Source organism: Lathamus discolor, chromosome 3 (genome assembly GCF_037157495.1).
Source record: "Lathamus discolor isolate bLatDis1 chromosome 3, bLatDis1.hap1, whole genome shotgun sequence".
NCBI classification, from domain to species: domain Eukaryota; kingdom Metazoa; phylum Chordata; class Aves; order Psittaciformes; family Psittacidae; genus Lathamus; species Lathamus discolor.
Genome location: NC_088886.1, coordinates 139,205,323 through 139,227,312, shown reverse-complemented (window position 1 = coordinate 139,227,312; position 21,990 = coordinate 139,205,323). Strand labels below are relative to the sequence as shown.

The window sequence follows — 21,990 nt, the reverse complement described above, 5'->3', positions numbered from 1 at the left end:
TATTTATTCATTTTAGTATTATTACCGCTTAATACATTTTTTCTGATAGTTTAATGCTAGATGTTGTTTTAAGACTAGCTCTTCAGTTTGCATAAACATAGTTCTGCTGAAAGACTGAAATGTTTTCTCTAGAAGCCAAAGAGTAAGAACAGCATTATCAAATAAGAGAGGAAAGAAAATAGCTAATAAAGGAAAAGTTTTAACAATCTTCCTATGATTCCTATACATTATTACATAGGAACTTATTTGGACCTTTCTCCCATTGGTTTTAGCTGATCCTCCTCCTAATTACTTTCTTCACTTCACTAGCTCCGAGAACTGCACACAAGGTCCAGCTTTATCCTATGGCAGATCCTCTAAAAGAGATGCACTTGCCTTTCTTCAGATGAATTCCAGAGCTCCCTCTCCCATCAGTTCTCTTCAATTCATATCTTTTACCTCCTGGACAAAGATTCAGACATTCAGCTCCAAAAGTTAAGAAAGTTGGTCATCCTGGTGCAGGTGACTTTGCAATAAACACTTTGACATTTTCAACCTGCTGGATCACCTTAAAGATTTCCACTCTACGACATTCAGCTAGGAGTTTACCCTCAAGATGTGCACTCCATTAAGCTCAGACTGCTAATAGTACTCTACCTTCTTCCTACTTGAATCTCCTTCTAAAAGAGTTTCTAATTTATTATCAAAAGGGATTTACATGCGTAGTATGTGCATTTGTGGTGGCTTGCCCTTGTTTGGCTGCCAAGTCCCCACCACCCTGCTCTATCATTCCCCTCCACAGCAGGACTGGGGGAATAAAACAAGATGAAAAGAAATCATGTGTTCAGATAAAAGCAGTTTAATAAAGAAAAGCTAAGGTCAAAGATGGAAGCAAAGGGGAAAGAAAAATAAATTCTCTATTTCCTATCAGCAGGCGATGTCGAGCCACTTCCTGTGAAGCAGAGCTTCAGTACACACAGCAGTTGCTCAAGAAGAGAAACACCTTAATAACCAATGCCACCACTGCCTCCTCCTCCTTTTTCTTAGCCTTTATTGCTGAGCAGTCATTATATGGTATGGAATACCCATTTGATCAGTTTGGGTCAGGTGTCCTGGCTGTGTCCCCTCCCAAGATCTTGCCCACCTCCAGCCAACTAGCCTTTGGGGGGATGTTGGAGAGGCAGCCTTGATGCTGTGTGGACACTGCTCAGAAGCAGCCAAAATACTGGTGTGTTATCAACACCTTTCTAGCCACAAATACAAAGCATAGCACTAAAAGGACTGCTGTGGAGAAAGTTAACCTCATCCCAGCTAGACCCAATACCACTCCACGTGAAGACTCATGACTTAGATTTTTGGAATTGCCTCAGGATACCCCCAAATATCCAGAAAAGCTTCCTTTGAACAGACAGCTTCAGTTGGAAAATTAAACAAAATAGGAAAGGTGCTGAGAAGACAAGGAAAACATACCAGGTCGCCACTAATTAGCAAGCTTGCCTTGCAAACTTTTCCAAGTTGCTTGGCAACCCAGAAAGTCACACCAAAGAGCAAGGGGTAACTGGACAAGTGGCTTAACAGGATGTTTCTAGAGCAGTAGTTTTAGGTGGATAAGGGAAATATTTGGTGTATTCACACATCTTCACCATCCTGTACTAGTATTACAGGCCCCAAATAAAGTTCAGAGAGACTTCAGGCAACTTCTACTCCATGCAAATGGAATAGTAGAAAAACAATTGCTCAAGTGATGAGAGACCTTTACTTTCTTATCACTTTTGGTCTCTATTTGCTATGCCCATATTAGAAAACAAAACAGGCCACGGCCCGTACACTTATCCAGAGGCCACCTGGCACATCAGAGTCTGCCTCCAAGACAAGGTGCCAAAAGGAAATATCCTTGGGTTACCCTGTCCCCTAAACAAGGCCTGAGTTTATCTGAAAGCATTCATTGACATGGGACACAACCATGCTGGGGGGACACCAACAGCAGAGCCATCATAATCCTGCAGCAGGCTAAGCATGTTCCAGTCAACATCTAGGAGCTCCCTGGGCACCACACGGAAATAGGTAAGGAAACTCCCTCCTGAGGTGGGAACTGGGGTCCCACAGGCAGAATTTGCCATCATTCTTTGACAATAATCACCAAGGGATGGATGAAGTGAACAAATAAGCCAGTTGGTAGTAGAGGAGGTAGCATAAAGACAAGGGTGCTTTGCTAAAGAAGCAGCAGTCTCGGTCAGCCCTGTGCCTGGCTTTCCTATACACCTTTCATTTAACTGCCATTTTCCACTACAAGGAATCTCTCTTTGCAAAAAGACCTGACTCTGACAGAAAGAAATAATCTTTGACACATTTCCTGGGGGTGCTTCAATAAGGAGTGGAGAGCTGAGTTTAACAGTGGCAACACTTGACTGTCCTTCCTGCTTTTATTTTGTCCTTTTAATTAACAACAACAAAACATGTTTGGAAAAACTAACCAAAAAAAAAAAAGCCCACGTATCACTCTTCAGATGAAAACAACTCTGAAATCTGACACTTACGTAGTTCTGTTGGCAGAGTGGATATTAATAATTCAACAAAATATTATAGTCATTACTATCTTTTTGCAATATCACAACACTGCGTTTTAGCAGAACTCCTCTCAAATCTCATTGCAACAGTCATTAATAAATAAAATGCAATTCACTCTATTAAATGTGTTGTTTAAAGGCTAAATATTTCATTAGAACTAATTTATTTTAAATAACCAGACTAGGACTCTCCCCCCCAGCACCAGGACAAATCTCTCAACTCCACACACTTTCCACACTTAGAAATGAAATTACGTTTCAAAAAGCAAACCTTAAATTGAATTCAACTGGAACGTCTATGCAGCAGCTCCCAGACGCAACCCCCTGCAGACTGATGGGCTCACAACCAAACAGGCCACAGGCCTCACAACTTCCTTACGCTGTTTATGCAACCCAGAAAAATTAGGATTGGAAAAATACAATAGAATGGTTTGCATTTATTGCCTGCCTTGAATAGTGGCCGATGCCTGATTCTCTGAGGGAAGGGGAAAGAAAAAGCATCTTAGTCCAAAGCTCAGCTGCCAATAGCTACAGATAACAATGCTCATCCAGTGTTTTCCACCAGTCAGTCTCAAAGAGCTTTGGAACGGAGCTCAATCTCCTCTCACAGGTGGAGAAACTGAGGCACAGAAAGAAACAACTTGTCAGTGATTAATGTAAAGGCTAAGGGATGAGCTCATATATCTATTTCTCCACCATGCACAAGCAATGCACATGGGAGCTCTACCCCATTGCCTGCACTCATAACTGCATTTCAGTTGCAAGTTCACTTTGAGGTAAAAAAAAACCCAAACCAACCCAACCAGCCCTTTAAGAAAATGAAAGCAGCTGCCAAAATATTTTCTTGGATCTCGGAAATGGGATCGAATGATCTACATGTGAAGTGCAACTCCCCCTCCACTCTCAAGCACATCATACTCCCAATCCACCCAGCCATAAACGGATGAATTTCTAAGCAGAACAAAGGAGAAGGAGTTTGATTTTAGTTCTTGTCAACTGCTATTATTAGCAAAAAAAATTACCAAATCCCTATTAAAATAAAAAACCAAATCACCACCACACCATCCCCCACACACACACTTTGCAGTTTGAATTTTTCACTTTAAAAACCTCTTCCACAAGAAAAAGAAAGAAACAAACAAAAACCTGTACAAAGTAACTGTTACCTTCTGGCCACCTCCAGAACAGCATGTAAGCTCTGCCCTGCTGACTGACAAACTGACATCAGCAAGGTAATTCCTGTAATTAAAACAAAGCAACACCATCTCACTTAGTGGGGCCTGCACCAGACACTATAATCCCTATTTTTATCCATGGAGCTCGCTGCTTTCCTCCAGCAAGAGCACATAAACACTGCAGCTTTCTTTTTACCAACTTCATGCCAAGACACAGCATAGTGCAGAAAATCAGAGGGAGTAGTATCTTCAAGAGTCACTTTTTACAGTAAAACAGCAACTTAGTAAGACCAGCATATTTTGTATCTCCTAAATTGCACTGAATTTGCTTTCATAAGTAATTATGTTCCATTTTAACTTTAAAAAAATAAAAAAAGCAAACAAACAAAAACCCAAACAAACAAAAACAAACAAAAACCCCTCAGCTTTTCTATTAAAAAAAAAGCCTTTTAACTATTCCTTAAAAATTATAGAGATGGGGTTTTATTTGGTTGGTTGGTTGGCTGTACTGGGGGGTTAGTTGTTGGGTTTTGGTTTGGTTTGGGTATGGTGGCTTGTTTTTTTTTTTTTTGTTGATTATTTTTTGTTTCTCTTGTATTTTTCAAATCAGAATGAGTATGGGTTGATCCAAGTCAGCGTCTGGAGAGACCTGTCAGGGTGGAGATGGGGGTTAGGGATTAAGCTCAAATTAGTTCCCTTTCGTGAACCACCACACACACACTCAAAAAAGCCAAGCTGAGTAGGAAGTTATTTGCAGAGCTCTCCGTACTACGCATTCTTGATTCCAGATAGATGCTAGATGTGCCAGATACTATTCAATGCCAGATACAGCTGTGCTACTGAACAATGTCAGATATGTGACATGGGGAATAGATGGACTTCTGGTCTCGTCCAGCACATCTGATTTCCCGGGCACATGTCCAAAACCCATTATACTCAATAGAAATGCAAAGAACTCACTGGCTTTGACTCAGATCTTGTATGACAACGGACAAGAACAGCTACCAGATATTTAACCTGTCAAGGAGAAAAGTTAATTGGAACCTGCTGTAATAAATACACCACCTTCAGTACGTCGTCTCTTTGTGCTTTAAGTCATTCAGCCTCAAGAGCTAAGAAACCTTAACTGCTGAGCCAAAGCCCAAATGTTTTCCTTAGGCTTTCACTAAGACCCTATAAAACACTGGCTGCACTCCTCAGATCAGCCAGCAGAGCAAGTGGGGAACCTAAACCCAGAACCAGTGAAGGATCAGCAAAGCACTGACCGTTACTGCCAACATGGGAACCTGGACAAACATGTCAGAGCTCAGGCAGGGAGCAAAGCAGCAAGAGAACATACCACACTAGCAGCCAGGATGGTCTCCACTGAGATAGTAAAGAAGCCTCAGTTTTGTTTGACATGCTGTTTGAACATTGCTTGGTGGAACTTCAAAACTGAAGCCCTCATCGTCATTAAAAGTTACTTCTTAAGGACCCACTTAAACTCGGTGGCTTGTGACACTTGGCAACATACCATAGCATTAATGCTTTTCTGTTGCTGTCTGTTATGAAACACAGATTGAAGCACAGCCATGCAGATGGAAGAGGCTTTTAAATTCCATCCTGTCCAAGCCCACCAGCAGCCACAGATGGGGAAGCAATGTAGGTCTATTTCTCATCTTACTGACACTTCATCAGTGTTATCACCAATGACTTTGAAAGTATTATTGTTGCCCTACTCCAGGATCAGGAAAATGAAAAATAAGCCCTTGAAATAAAACATGCTGCTCTGACAGAAGCCATTGATTCATCAAGCTAGGGTCCTTTTTTGCAACACCAAGGATTTAAACCAAGCACAGCAGTTTCATTAAAGAGAGAGCAAAAGAGAAACCAAAGGGTCCCAGTGACAAGTTACTCCAAGCAGAAATGCGAGGATCCAGAACAACATGTCTAGTCTGGCAAAGGGGTCACTCACAGCACTTGGGCTATTTGGCCAAGTCTGTGTACTGTTTATCTACCCAGCCAAAACTAAGTAAATAACTGAGAGAAATTCCCCATAGCAGCTGTTTCTCAAGCAAGTGCAGAAGAATCTGCAATCCCAGCCCAAGGCTAAGCTATAACACAAGTTTTTAAAGTCCTTTTTTTTCTAGTTTATTGTAAGACGCTCATTTCCTCCAGTTTCCATTCCAGAAGGCGGTCGCAACCTCTCATAACAACAGCCCCTTGTAAGTAGTGAAGGTACTTAGCAAAGCAGTGAACTGAGAGCACAGAGTTGCCTGAAAGACTTTGAGAGACACGGTGGAAAAGATACCCTTCTTTTCCCAGAACCAGCACACGAGCATTTAGAACATATTTTCACAGTGAGGTTGGTCATTAGAAATACTCCAAAAGAACAGACACTTGGCAAGTCCAGGTCAGCAATTCTCACCCTAATGTGTCCAAATCACTGGCAGCCAATGGACATCAATGTTTGCATTGCTAATGCCAGCAACACAACCACATGCTAGTGCACTCCACCAAATTTGCACTTGAACATCCCAAGTTCCCCAGCATTGAAAGACCAGGAGGGAGATACTTGTCCACAGTGGCAATACCTTCTTCCTCCCTCAAGTTGCAGACTTAGTCATGTTTCCCGCAATCAGGAAGCTCATTTCCACTGTCCCAAGCTCAGGTCATTCAAGAAGAATGAAAAATAAATAAAATCAAGGGCACAAAGCCAAGGAGGTACATGAAGATCCACACGGGCAAACTAACGCTGCACACAGAAATTCACATTAGGATCCTGTTGGCACTAGTATAAATCAAGCCCTATTGGAGCAAAACCAGCATAAAATCGCCATAAACCAGAGTGAATTTTGGACCATGAACATGAGCTGAGCAGTGCATCTTAAAAGGGTAAGGACATCCTTCCTTTCCCTTTGGTTAATAGCAGGACGGATTATTTAATGAGTGGTTTAAAGTTTTAGCTTGCATGACAACAATTTATGCACCCTGGCAGGTAAGAATGACCCATTCAACTCTACTGACCTAAATAACTAGGAGGAAAGCCTTCTGGCAGCCTTTCTCTGCCCAGTTCTTGTCTGAGATAACGTCAAATAGCATTCAGCCGTGGCACATCCAACCCAAACTGACCATGTCCCAGACACCTGCACATTGGCTCCAAAAAAATCACTTTCCTCCCTTCTCTCCCGCTGGGAGTTAGACTTAGCCAGTAGTTGTGCATGCCTTGTTCAGGGGACCTTATTTCTTTTTCCCCTAGTGCTAATTCCTTCCATTAGGTTCATTCTCTGTTCCTGCCCTGGGCAGGAGCTCCCATAGCAGAAGGATGCACAAGAAAATGCATCAGTACAAGTCAAGCACAAGCTTTCCTCTGGAGGGAGAGAATTTAAATAAAGAATGAACCTGAAAGAGCTACCAGCTTCCCTGTCACCTGCACTGTCTGTCAGCATGAATTCACCACAGGGGACTACCACACAGGAGCAAAACATCTTCTGGCCCCATGGTCAGGAGGCAGGAAGTGAGGAAAAACTGGCCAGCATCCCAGAGACAGGCTGGTATCAAGGACAGAGAAACAATGGGAAAGGCCACACTTCCCCCATCACAACTAATCATCACTGATATCTCAGATCTGCAGGAAGAGGCTGGCAGGGAATGCCCACACTGCCTCCTCTCCAGGGAGTTCAAATTCTGTATATGCAGTCAAAAAAAACCCAAAGAGCAAGGCTATGCCATCCATATCATATACACCATTCTTTAATACACAGGATTTGTGCAAGGTGCTGGGGGGGAGAAGCCTTTCTTGTTCCCAAATGTTTGCCATTGCACAGAGTTTTCTACTTATCTCTAAAAACCCCACAACTCCACAGGCATGACGGACCCCAGCTAATTGCCAGCTCTTTTCTAGCTTGCTGCCATTCCCTCCTGTCTCTTGAGCAGTTAGATCTGCAGATGAGAGCAGAGCAGAACTGAACCCAGGGAAGACTCATGCTTTATGAGAGCTCCAAACTCAGCACATGAACAACAACGTTCAACCTAAGGAACTTGATGTATAACTGACGGATGCCAAGATGCAACCGCACACAACACTCCTGACTCATACCAGAGGCTGTGGGTCACTGCCATTCTCTAAAGGCTGTGGCAAGGGAAGGAGAAGGAGGGGATCTGCAATCACATATGAAAGGACTCCAGCACGTGTGCTACAGCAGGAGGGTGTTGAGAGGGAATGGAGGAAAAGCAGGTAAATTACAGACCCTGATAATCTCTGGTTACATGGTTCTTACATTTTATTTAGTTAAATAGCTATATACTTATTTATTTAGTTATCAGGTCACGTCTCCTAACACACATGTAAACACAGGCATAGTATCTTCTACCTTTCTAAAACACATTTTTTATATGACCATTGTGATTGAAATGAGGTTGTAAAAGAAGTAAAAAGCCCATGAAGCTTCACTCTGCCCTTTCCCGTTCTCCTGTCAGGTACCCACATGCAACTCATTTTGATAAACACAGGTATAGCAAGGTTTGCACTGATAAACCGCTAACTACCAGGGGCAATAAATTACAGACAGGTCTCATCAGTAAGATTACAGAAAGCATTTCCCCATGAGCTGTGACACAGAAACGGCAGCACTGCATGCTTTGCTTTGACACACATATCAACTCACTCCTGTGTCCTCACACGTTCCATGAGAAGCTCTTGCCTCTCATCCTTGTCTCCACTACGATGAGCACTTGAAAAACTATCTGCAGATCACCCAGATCCCAAGCTGAGAACAGCCTCCACTGCTCAGGTGACTTTAGTGACTGGTAACCTTTGTCTTTGGGGAAGAAGGTGAGACCCTCCCATTTTGCAGAACACACAGCATTCCTAAATGCGCCAACATTTTATTTTACCATCTAACATTTGATCTCATTCTTTAGTGCTGGAGTTAGACCTGCCTCTTTTCTCCTTTCACTAAGACGCCTTCTCCCTAGTCCAATTTATTGCCTGTTTCCCGTAGCACTGCAGGAAGCATGCACAAAAGATAAGGAATAGAAAACAAAGCACACAGAAAGCTAAGAGCCACCAGCACAAAACCTCAGCACAACTCAAAAGCAGGCTTTGTTACTTGTAGCATGTGAGGTAGGAACAAGTAATGAAGATAATCTCAAATTAATTAAAAGCAAGAGAGGGTAGAATTGAGCCTGCAACAAAGAGATGTAGTACATGCAAATCAAGAATGCTACACTACCAGCAATGCTGCCTTTTGATTAAAAGAACACAGTTCCCAGGCAGGCTGGGGAAAAACAGTGAGCAACATTAATTAAGAAAATTAAGACCTCCTCAGTGCTGATGCTGTGTTTAGGTTGCCTTCAGTAAGAACAAGTTTCAGCTTTAGATGCAACAGATCACGCAGCCTGTGGGTTAGCAAGGGAGGGATAACTTTGGAACCCATTAACCAGTTTGAATTCAATTCAACAGGGGAAAAAGGTCACAGAGAAACAAAGCTCTGCTGTGTTCAGCTGAGTGAAGAAGTAGGTCCCGAAATAACATCTGGCCTGAGCCATAGGCCACCCAGTGTCCATTCTCACAGCTGGCAGGACTCCAGCTGATCAATGTATCGACCACAGTCAGCCCTGGGGCAGGCCTGCAATGCTCACCCAAGTACACCATGTGCCACTATTTACAGCTCCAAATGGGCAGCAGAATGAGGGATCATGACAGATGAAAGAAAACACCAAGAGACAGAAGAGCCCTGGAAGGGCAAGTAGTTCAGTGGTAAGTGATGGCTAACTTCTGTTGCTTAACAAATGACCAGGCATCTTAGTCAGTTTTTGATCCTCTGGAGAGCAAACAGCTCTCACAGGCCAGATAACTTAGCATTCAGCATGGCTATTGGGGCAGAGCCTCAAAAACGTTCAACAGAAATCATAATCCAGTGGGGCGCCCTGGCCAAATCTGTCTCTGCTGTATCCTATCGCACGCTTTTCTGAAGGCTTTTCTGTTTAAGGCTCAGCTACCCAGAAAACTCTGGACAATGATGATTGGACCACCTCTATTATATCTCTGTAACACCTGACACGGACACTGTGAGCGCATGGGGCTTCCTCCTGGTGTTGCTCCAGTAGCTGCCGAAGTACACATGGATATAGATTCTCTGTCTTCTAAGATCACTATTTCTTGAGTAGCATGCCTACCATACTGGCTTGCAATCTCACCATCTCATAGGCAAGCCTTTATGCACGCCAAATGTGGTTTTCATAAACCTCATCTGACACACAGGTTTGTCTATCTGCCTGCCTCTTCCACCGCACAGCGTGAGCAAGGATTTCCATGCACAGGGTCACCGTGTTTCTTTACTTGCAGGCTCATCAGCCATGTGTCTTACACCAGGCTTTTGGTAGCCAAACAGAGGCAAAATCTTGTCCCACTGCAAACACAAGAGTTCATGCCAGTTCAGATAGCAGGTCTGTCCAGAAGCGCAGCACCACAGCCCCAGACACCCTTCAGCACCCCCATTCACACTCCCATTATAGTGTCAAGTGCTACCAACATTTTCCTGATTGGGAAAAACACTGTGAGTGGCAAAACAAGGACAATGCCCTTCACATGCTGCCCCAGCTCTACACCTTAGGGAAGACTGACATGGGGAAACCCAGCTGAGGCCCCATCCAAGAGGGCAGGGGGAAGATGTAATTGCCCTGGCTCACTCAGGAGTTCTTCACCTACACTGGGTGTGAAGCAGACACTTTTCCCCTTGGGCTGTGAAGTGTCCTACAAAGGGCGTGGAAGACATCCTAATGATTCCAGAAAGCTAAGACCACCCTTGAAGTTTGAATCCTAGTACATTATTCCATGGCAAGACTGCACAAGCACGTGCCATGTGATGACCACCATCCTAAATTATTCCAACCCATCACAAATAAATCACTTAATTCCGAGCCAGCTTGCAACCACCTCAGCAGACAGATGTGACCCCTCTCCTGTCTCTGTATTTCCAATGGAAGCCCAAATTCATGGCTCCCACAGTCCCACTATGTCAATTCTCATCCAGCTCAAAAGGAGCTTCAATTTGAAATAACTGAGATCTGGAAAGCCATACTGGTAAAGTGATTAGAACAGCAGAAAAAGAATGCTTCTTAAATCACTTTCAGACAGAATTTTGCAGTGCTTTAACTTGTTCAATCTGTTAATGATTTTAGCTGAGCACATTTTTCCATTATTGAGAGTCCTGTTCTTCCCCATCTTAGCTCCTCTTCTCACCTGTTTTTCCTTTCTTTCATACAATCACTTCTAATAATAAAATATACCTAGCATCTGAACTGTGGCAGATGACATTAAGTCCTTTGTCATTAAGGAACCATACCAATAAGGGACAGGAGTCAGAAAACCTGCCTTCCAACTTCAGTTCTGATCAGCAGCACAACCCAGAGCAGATCCCTCCTCTCTTGCATGCCTTAAGTTTCTCAAAAAAGCCCCAACCAAAACCAACAACAAAGACCATCTGATCTTCCTTTTAGTGACCTTTGAAATACACAGATGAAGGAGGCAGTATATTTTAGGAGGCAGTATACTTTATGAGTACAGCCATGTCTGTCACCCTGCAAGCACAAAACTGGCAAGGTTTGGTGGAAGCCTGGAACAGAGAAATGCCCATGAATACAGAGTCATCCATCCCCCTACCTTATGCAGAAAGAATTTCTCCCTCAGCCTTCTAACAAAGGCAAATAAAGACTGCAGACAAGCAGCTCTGTTTGCCTGCACCTGATGGTATTGATCACAGCTGGGGGGATTTTCCAATCAGGCACAAACCACAGGGAAAGACTAGCAACCAATTAGAGCTCCCACTCCTTCCTCCCTGCATCCATGAGGTCCTTAAACATTTTGGCAAGAGCTAAATAATCATACTTTATATATTCTCACCCACCCAACAGCTTTTGCAAATATCCATCCATTTTAAGTCTCAGCAACAACACTGCAATGTGAGTTAACTCTTCCTTGTACATAGGGAAGCCAACGCGTGGGGCAATGCACACCCCCATTAGGCATAATGGCAAATCAAAAAAATCATGAAGAAAACCTCCATGCACAGCCTGCTCTCCTCTGGCACCCAAGGAAGCACATTTGAACTCAACTCATGTTTTTCTCTCTGCCTTGAAAGTCAGTAGGAGCTCTGTGCTCATGTATTCCGCTCCACTAAGTCCTCACTGGAGTCCCCTACCAAATCCTCACAAGGGGCTCAACACATTTCTGGAGTGAAATTTCTGAATAGAAAAAGTTTCTGAAACCATAAACTGAAACGTAAGAAGTTTCACCTTAACGTGAGGAAGAACTTCTTGACATTGAGGATGGCAGAGCACTGGAACATGCTGACCCTGGGCCTGTGGAGTCCCCTTCTCTGGAGATATTCAAAACCTGCCTGGACATGTTCCTGTGTAACCTGCTCAAAGTGGCCCTGCATTGGAAGGGAGGTTGGACTGGATGAAATCCAGAGGTCCCTTCTGGCCCTAGAGATTCTGTATCAGCAGCATCACTGTCCACTGAAAATGTACCAGCACTACCCACACATTATAGACTGGTCTATAGATACATAAATAGCGTCTGAAGCAGTGCCGAAGCAGTTGTCTTTAGGATCCTGAGGCCTGTAGCCCACTACTGACCAAAGTGATTTGCTGTGTCTCATTCCTAACTTTTCCAAGTCCCAAAAATCTATTTTAGTCCCCAGGACACCAGTAAGCAGAACCAGTTTTCCCTGGAAGAAATGTTATTTTGTGCCATCATGCAGTGACTGGGATGAATTCCGGTCCCTTCTGTCCCCCACACACTCATAAGAAAGAAAAGGAGAGAGAGAAACACTAAGATTTGTGCAACAACCTCAAGTTGGTCAAAATGTTGGTCAAAAAGTCTTAAGTGGCAGGGACCTGTCAGGACAAGCATATCCTCTGCAGATCAGGCACCAGGAGAGGAGCAATGAATGTAGGAAGGAGAGAAGATCAGCAGCTACCCTCGGAGGCTAGTCCCGAAGTCAAAACGGAGCACGGCATTTGAGGAGATAAAGTACACACTGCATCAGTCAGGAGCAGCCAGGATTCAGACTGCTGCTTCCTGGCACTGTAAATGTTAACATCATCCCTTCTCCCAGCCCAGCAGCACTGTGTAGGGAGGATGCTGGTGGCTTTACAGGCACAGGACTAAGGCTGGAGGTGACCAGAGCAGATAAGAAATCACGGCACAGGGACTCCCAGCTTCACAAAAAGGCCTGGCAGCAATTAGAGACCACATGAAAGGCAGGCAGTATCAGCTGCAAGGGAGAGTGAAATGCTTTACCGAGGCCGAGTGCAGGCTAAGACGATTTTCCTCTCCCGCAGAGGGAAGCCCCGACAGCAGGAGTTTCACAGAGTCAATGACTCCAAGCGGGTTTTCATATCAATATTTCAGCAGCGCCTGTCTTTCCAGCGTGCATCTCCCAGGCCCCAGCTCCCCTCCCACCCTTTGCGGTGTCTTTCTTCCTTTAGCAAATGCCCACGCTCCCTCTAGCGCCCAGCTCTGCTTTCCACACACCAGCAACCCGGCACCCTTTCCTACAGCATGCACCCCAAGGCATCCAAATCACACCGGAGCTAATTAAAAGTGATGCTATTTTGGGCACAGAGGCCCTGTAGTGCTCTGCACATCTGCCTGGCTAGCATTTGTGTCGCGTATCAGAACATGAAAGGGGAAAAACATCGTGACGGCTTCAGTGTCAGGGACCCTCCTTGAACAAGAGGGTTTTGCCACTCATTTCAGTGGGAGAGCAATCAGGTCCCCTTGAGGGTTCAGAGGGAAGGAAAAAAGAGTGGTTTGATTATTCAGCACCAATCTTTTCTGATTTTTAGTATAGGCCGGGACTCTGCTGGCAACAACGGTTGGGAATTGACGCTAAAATTTCCATAGCAGATTATTTATCTAATACGTTTAACACCCACACAGCCACCCTTTCAAACATGCAGCAAACTTTATGCAGTTCCCTCGGTCTCACAACACCCCATAATGGCAGGATAGGAAATACTGCCATGTCCTTCTTTTTGCATAGAGGAAATGTTAATAACGATGCTGCAGGTTGAATCCTCAACTACAGTAAACTGACCTAAATCAATCCTACATTAGTTTAAGGATCTAACCAAAGACTTTGGTGCTTTGGGGACTTTCTGCATTTACAGCATTCAGTGCTTTTAAAGGAACAGGTAATTTAATTTACTGTCTTGATTAAAAGCAGAATAAACTCCACACACCTTCAAACAGATTTGCACTGGAAGATAAATTTGACCAGATCCCTTCCAAACCCCACTGTTAACTCCATAACCAACAGGTTCTTCGCAATTGTCCTGGAACCAATCCCAAACATGAGCTCAGGCTTGGCCTTTAATCCTGAAATTAATCTGGATAAGAGAGCACTGGCTCAGGTAAGCAGGTACTGCTCTCCTCCATTCTATCTACAGATACCCAGGGAACTTAAGCAGCATGACACTATGACACAACCTAAGTAAAGTCTTGACTGTTTGCAGCGCTGGCTTCCAGTGTTCTTTAGTACAACCAGCATTAAAAATCTTTAGCTCCTTAACCTGTGCTTTGCCCAATAGATGACATTGCCTTCATATTTTTTCTACAATCTCTACTACAAATACAGCTATAAATTTGGAAACTCTGAGAAAATTTCATCTTCCCCCAGCCTTGCATTTAAGAAAATATTTGTCTCATCTCACTTCCCTTTTGGGAAAAATTTCTCCTTCCAAACATCAATTAACTGCTCAAACCCATTTTCAAAATACTTCTTCATCTAATTGGATGATTGTTTTTCATAAAAAAAAAAAAAAATTAAAGAATCATATAGGGCTTTTTTTTTCTGTTTGCATTTAAATCACTGTGAAAGCTTAGCCACAAATTCTGGGCCTCACCCCTTGTCATGAAGAAGTCTGAGTGCTGAGGCCTGAAGGGACACTGCTGACAGGCACCTAGAACAGGAGCAGTTCTGTTACTGGGCTCTAAGCTACACTGACAGCTTGCTGTGCTAGGCAGGGTAATGGCCCAGGGCAGATGCCAGCTTCTGGGAATCCACAAGCAACATCAACGCTCATCCACTGGACATCAACCTGACTTTGTAATGAAACCAGCCTAGAGAGAGATAGCTCAAAAAGTATTTTCCAGACACCTTATTCTTGCTCTGCTGACTCAACCATAAAAGCAATTGCCATGCAAGAGTTTAATTTTTATTTCCCCATCTTGTATTTGAATATGAATTAAAAATGGATTGGCAAAGTCCTGGAGAAGGACTTTAGTGGCAAACTTCATTATTAAAGGTAGTGGAAAAGTGGAAATGCATCAAGACATTGTGATACAACCAGCCTACCTTCAAATGGCAATGAGAGCACAACCTAGCCAAAAGCCATTTGAGACAGAAACAGTATAAAATAGCAATTAAAATATCTACCAAATGCAGTGCAATTAGTATGATTGCTCCATCACCATTTTGCACTCTAGGAGTAAACATTTCAGACTGAAATCCAACTGGACTGTTGGAGCAGTTACCCATGGCTGACAACTAAATGCTGCATTGCCTGCCTAAAGATTCATTTTCTCCCCTTCCTCCCTTCCAAGCATAGCAGTCTATTTGGAATTGCAAATACTGCCCATCTAATTCTGCCCATCGCACACTGCACTGCTAGGCATCTTAATGAAAAACTACCTGGCACACAGCAAGCCCATCAGCCTCCCCAGCTTGTAATTCGCCATGGGAGTGAGTAATGTCTCAGCATCAAACCACCAGTACATTAGCAGATCACACCAGACCACTGCCAACAGCATTCAGAAGAATCATTCCCGGAAGAGACAGACTTCACTGCGAGAACTTGTACAACCTGCTTTTCACTGCCAGAGCTTGCACAGGATTAGGGAATAGGATCAGTGGCAGCAGGAGGGAAAGAATCACAGAAGCCTATTCAGAGCAGGGTTGCTATCATCAGATCATGAGTATGTCAGGCTTGAAAATCTCCAAAGACAGACTCCTAAAACTTTTCAGTGTCCTGCTGCACCAACTTCTTTGGGAAGATACTCTTCCTAATGTCCAATCTGACGTACGTTCTGGCTGTTGCCACATGTTAATCCCTCTTCAACTGGTAAAACAAGCTGCACTTTCTGTCTGACTCTGTTTCATGTGGCTGTAGGCTACTGTAGTGCTTAGCCTCCTCTTTAGCAGTGTCTTGTCCCAAAGACATCTCATATTCCCAGTCTTGGAGTGAATCTTACAACCATGTTAACTCCAGAGATGACAGCCACAGGCTGACTAGACCTCTGGACAAAACAGTGTAACATGGCTGACAAGATAAAACAAGGCCTTAGTCCAGCTTCTCACCAGCTGGTTGCCTTCCCCAACTTTCAGAGCCTGGATCATAAGGCCAGCCATGAATGCAGCTGCATGGTCTGCACAGTAGCAGCTATATCACTTGGGCACACTGTACTTCTTGTTTAAATTATGCACTGCTGCACCGCATGGAGATTAAAATACGCAGATCACGTTTTCCCAACAGTATGAAAAATCCAACCCCTAGGATCATATAGGAGCTAGGCCTGGCTGAAGCAAGTGAAATATTGCACATGCCTTACACAAATGCCATCTCTTGCTCTTACTGTGGCATTACAGTACATTTTGTCATCTTTAAGCCTGAAGTTTGCTTCTGGTTCCTAGAAAGGCAAAGGCATGTATACATGGGATACCTGTGTATCCCACGCTATCCCAGACTATGATCATAAGCTGAGGCCTCTACATAAATAATGGATTGCAAATGTCTTCTAGAGGTTAGAAGAAAGCTAAAAATGTTCATCTTTGCTTCGTATATTAAAAACAAACAAATGAAAAACAACAAAAATTCGCCCACACCACCACAGAATTTGTAGCATTTCCATCATGGAAAAAGCATGGACATAATCAAGTACTTCCTATGAACGGCTACATTCATCAGACTGGCTCCTCTGAAACCTAATGACAACAGTATCTGTTTACCATTCCACTAGTGGTAAACATATCACATGATCATATCAGGATCATATCATATCAGTGATCATATCAGCAGAACAACCTGAGTGTGTTTTATCCACTGCAGCTTGTTGAAATCTCTTGAGAAAACTATCGTCAATTAACAAGATAGTGAGATTTAAAGCTGTAACAGCATTGAAGGTGCTGCTGCATATTCTTTTTTTTTGCAGGTCCTTACCCCAGAAATCAGGGAGAGATGAAGGAAAACAAGACAATCTAAGGAAATAGATCATCTTCACAGGGAGGTGGAAGAGAGCATCATCTGGTGAGCAGACCAAGGGAAATTTTCATGCAATGACATAATCATCGAGAGAGAGGGAAAACAAGTGTAGAGGGTACAACTGCTCACCAAATGCACATTTATGCACAGTGTGTGTTCAGAAGGGAATGGCTTTGAAAAAAGAAAGGCTTGCAGATCTTCTGGGAATAACAGCAGTTTTCATAAAAATTCTCCTTCCTTCAGAAAGGCTGAGCAATAAAAACCCCAACGTTTTAACTGATCTTTACTAGGTCCCTCAAGAGCTTCAGTGACCTCTCAATAAATACCATTAGGGCAGACTGATACTTGAAGCCCAACTACAAGTCTTGCCTTTTCTAATATAAGACCTACTGAATTTAGGCACCTCCTGTTCTGAAGAACACAGACAGCACAAACCTCATTTCTACACAGAACAGTATTCTTGCATTTTCCTAACAATTTCCACTCAAAGATCTTCAGGTATCGCATAAAGCAGAAATGAATTCTGCTCCACATCACCACTTTGTGGTAGCTAAGTAGTACTATCCTCATTTAACATGGAAGAGGAGATCCGGAGAGGTTAATTGTCTTTCCTAAGGTCACAGAAAAAGCCTCTGGGCAGGACAAAGCAGAGAACCCGAATTCCCTGATCTCACCAGCCTTTTGCCTCTATCCTGATCCTGACCTCACTATGTGCAAATGGAGAAACAAAAGTTTGTTGCCTGGAAGGGATTATTTTTTAATAAGGTTAATTTGAGATTTGAGGGACATGGGAGAAAAGGGGGATAGGAGACGGAGGGAGAGGGAGCTGCTCTTAAAATAATAGCTATAAAAACACACTGGAGGTTTTTAACATTCCAGGTAACAGGATGTGCAGCCCCTGCAAACATCTCCTTTTTGCAAAGTGTCTGTAGATCTGTATGTCCCAGTAAAAGCATCATTTTTTTATTACCATGCTTTCTCCCCTTTGCAAATTCACCCAGTTGTTAGGAATCCCCCACCACCCATGTATGATTTGAAATACACTGCTTCACTGCATGAAATGTGATTGATCACATTTTTAATAAATCGTAAGCGGCAAAAAACATAGGGTTTGAAGTCTGTTCAAGGAACAGACCATTGGTAAAAGCAAGCTGTGTGCCTCTTTACTGCTTTGGTAGCCTGAAAGTAACAACATACAGACATGTTCTACCTGCTCTCCTAAGTCATCTGGCATGATCATGACACGAGTTACCATCTTTTGTCCATTTTCAAAACACCTTCCTGCTGCTTTATATCTAACTATGACCTAAGAAAATGTATGTTTTGAAGGGATAGACTGGGAACTGATGTGGCTGGCAAAAGCCACACTGTTTCCCTGAGTGACCTTGGGCAACTGCTTGACACCAGTGCTCAGAATCAGGTAAAAACTCAACTGCAGCAGAAAAGCTGGCATTGGATTCAGCCTTCTCTGCTGCTAAATAAAAGGACCCAGGTTCAAGCATTTAACTTTCCCTCTAAACTGTTAAAAAAAAAATCCAATTAATCACTAAATGGAGCGTGTTTCCTTCAAGAGATGGGACAGAAAGTCTCGAGATAGTAAGCTTTGCATAAGAAAAATCACAAAAAGGTAAGACTAGTATTTATTAACATGCTTGCTTTTCCTGCCTACAAACACCACACTGGCAATAACCACCAGCCTTTTGCTTGCGCTTTTGAGTTGGAAGCTTTTAACGCACAGTATCTTCAGGTGCAAAACCTCAAGATATTCAGTGTGTGAACAATTACCTTTATTACCTTTCTTAGTCACCTGGAGTTAATCAATAAAGGAAACTAGTTATTTAAATGGCATATTTCTGTAAAAATAAAAAAAAAAAAAAGGGAGGCAAATCACTTTCTGACCTGCACTTTAGAAAAAAATAACCTTTCTTTCCCCAGTAAATGCCTACAGAATGAGTTTTCTCTGCTTCTTCAACCAGAAATACTCAAAAATCCATGCTGGGAAGAGATGGGGGGTATTTCAGCTTCTTTTGCTCAACACCCCTTGATTCAGCACCAAAATGAAAGGAAAGAGAGGGAACATAGGTTGTTTTCCTCATTACATGCCATGTTATATTAAACATAAATAATCCTTGAGACAAGCATAGTGCTAAAATGTACCACACAGCTGTTTTCTCTTGAATGTTTGCTTTCAGCTTTAATGAGAGTGGAATCCATGTCTGGCAAACACAACTGCCTTTAAAAAATTGGTTAAATCAAAGTAACATCTACATTGCTGTCAGGATTATAGCCTAAGTAATACTAAATAGGGAAAAAAAACTTCCAGTCAGTAAAATAAAGAGGTGGTTGAATTGCACATTATGAAGCTATAGCTGGTGCACAGATAGATAGATAGACAATTTGCTTTTTAATGACTAATAAGTTTCATGAAGAATGTATCTGAAAATCCGGCTGATCTGTTTCATGCTGTTAATTGCTTTATGCCCATTTCCAATAGTAGCAAAACAATAAAAGAGGCATTTTCAAGGCAATGACAAGCTATAATAATCAGAATAATGGGAATACTGTCACCAGACATAAAGGTTTCCTGGAGACCTTTAAGTTATGCCTGTTCTCAGACTTTACATCAGAATGGAAATAGTATGGCTGATTCCAAGTTAAAAGAAAGTTGAAGTTTTGTCCACAGTCATCTGCCAGGCATTGCAAAGCAGGGTGTGAGGGAGGGTCCTGCTCTACCGTGGCACTATGGCGTGTGGGATCTTGGGACACCTACCCCACACACACCCCTATACAGAGTCCCACAGACTTTGAGGGGCACTTCAGTGACTCATTATTACTGCCTACAGGGAAAAGGCACGACATGCCATTGATCTTTAATAAACTTTTCACTGTGCTTACACTATCTGCCTCCTTAGTGAGACCCTCAACATGCTCTGGGGCTTTCCACCCTTAAATGACTTAATAGGAACTCTCTTGTCGCCAGCGTACAGAGCAGGGAACAGGAGGGCTTTTCCACCACCACTGTACATCACTCACCCCCCTGGCACAGAGGCAGCGAAGCGTGCCGAGGTGGATATTACATATGAAGAATCAGAGAGAGAGGGGACCCAGCTGTTCAGGAACATGGGACAGAGCGGAGTGGGGAGCAGGGGGTCTTCCCTGAGCAAAGGGGAAAGCTCCAGCCAGCCCAGCCCCTTTGGCGGCGTTCCGATCGCACTGCCCCTGCGATCGCAGCTCTGCCTGGGGGCGGGGGAAGAAAGGTGTTCCCATTCCCCATCTTTCCGAGGGAAAACTTTTTTCTGCTGCCACCGCTCCACGTCTCCCTCCCTGCGGTGACCAGAGCAAGGTGCCCACCAAGCGCCCCTCTCTTCCGCGTAACCCCTGCCGCAGCGGCAAGCGCGGCTCCCTCCCCGCCAAACCGAGCCGGGTTGGGGTCGGGTCCGCGGGTCGGTACTCACGCTGCTGTTGTGGCCGGACCAGTGCACCATGGCTTGGTTGTGCGCCGCATCCCCGGTGAGCGCGAAGGTGGTGCTGCTCAGCCTCAGCTCCTCCGCTGCCCCTCGCACCCGCGCCGCTCTGCCCTCCTCCAGCGGCCCGCGGGGCTGAGCCCTGCCGCCGCGCTGCCCCTCGGCCGCGGGCACCCCGCGGGAGCGCCCCTCGCTGCTCCGCCGGCTCCGCGGCGCCGCCGGGCCCCGGCCCCCGAGCGCGCCGCCTCCCGCCCCCGCCGAGCGGATCGGCGCTCCCCGCGGCCCCGAGCGGCCCCCCGGCTCCCCGCCCGGCAGCGGGTCCGCGCCGGCCGAGCCCCGCGCCCGGCCGCCCGGCCAGCTCCGTAATCCCCGCGGCGGCGGCGGCGGCGGTCGCTGCTCCTGCCTAAGGCGAGACGAGGATGCCGGCCAGGAGGGCGATGGAGACGAGCAGGATCTGCAAGTTATTTCGGCGCCGGTGCAACACCAAGAGAGGAGTAAGAGCCATGTCCAGGCGAGAAAAATGGTGTGGCAGGTCGGAAAGCAGTTGGTCCCCTTCTCCATGCCTTTGCGGAGCGAGTCGGGGGGCTCGGAGAGGGAGGGGGGCGAGCCGCTGCGGTTAGGCTTTTTTTTTTTCTCTTTAAAGAGAAAGGGGCCGGCTTCTAATTATAATAATTATTAGTATTTGCGAAAGGCTCCTCTTTCTCTCGCTGTTCTTCTTTCTCTTCCCTCTTCCTCAGCCTCTGAGACGATGACCAGGAAAAAAAAAATAAGGAAAAAAAAAATAAGGGGATAAAAAAAAAGGAAAGAAGGAAAAAAAGAACAAAAATCCCAACTCTCCCCGGTTGTTGGATTCTGTCCCTGCTGTTGGTGGATTCTCTCTCCTTTTTTTGGTTTTTTTTTTTTTTTCAAAAGTGCTTTTCAGTGAAACTGTTCACGTTCAAGGATTTGATCAAGTGAGAGGGTAACACCACACGGGGGGAGGAGCCCCGAGCCTTGCCAAGCCGCCGCCGCCGCTGAAATACACCAGCGAGCTCCCAGCCGCGCCTCGCCGCCGGGGGCCGGGAGCGGGGCCGGGGGCGGGAGCGGGACACGGACCCCGCGCCGAATCAGCGCGAGCATCGCTCAGTCTTTGCTCCTGATTCGGTCTGTGAGCTCCTGCCCGAGGCTGCTCTCCTGCCTGAGAGCAGCCGTCACTCAGCCTTTCCCGTGATGTGTATTTACATGCACTCGTATCTACAGCAGCGTAGGTATTGCTCACCCTATGTGCGTGCCTATATATGCACAAACGCTGGACTTGGGGAAGGGGTGTAACGCAACCAGCCTGGGTGACTGTGGCTTTTGGGTGACTCCCCCGTACCGACGGGCTCAGCAGCCCAGCAGATCCGGCTCCGGGAATGAAGATGTGACCGTCCCGAGCGGGGCTTCCCGGCAGAGGGAACTCTCTCGTGTGCATGGGAATCCCAGCAACCGTATCACCGTCCGGGAAGGGAGGCTGGCAGGGTTTGTCTGGGGGGCGAATACCCAAGAAAGGGCAGTGTCTGCAGGCAGCTATCT

At 44.9% G+C, this 21,990-nt stretch overlaps 1 protein-coding gene across 1 annotated transcript in view; it reads right to left on the bottom strand.

Moving 5' to 3' along the window:
* SORCS3 (sortilin related VPS10 domain containing receptor 3) overlaps positions 1-21,210 on the bottom strand; it is a 306,718-nt gene extending 285,508 nt beyond the window's left edge. Inside the window, exon 1 of the mRNA XM_065672945.1 lies at positions 20,428-21,210. Coding sequence (XP_065529017.1) covers positions 20,428-20,997 — 570 coding nt within the window. The 5' untranslated portion in view covers positions 20,998-21,210. The remainder of the gene's footprint in view (positions 1-20,427) is intronic.
* Positions 21,211-21,990: the final 780 nt, after the last annotated feature.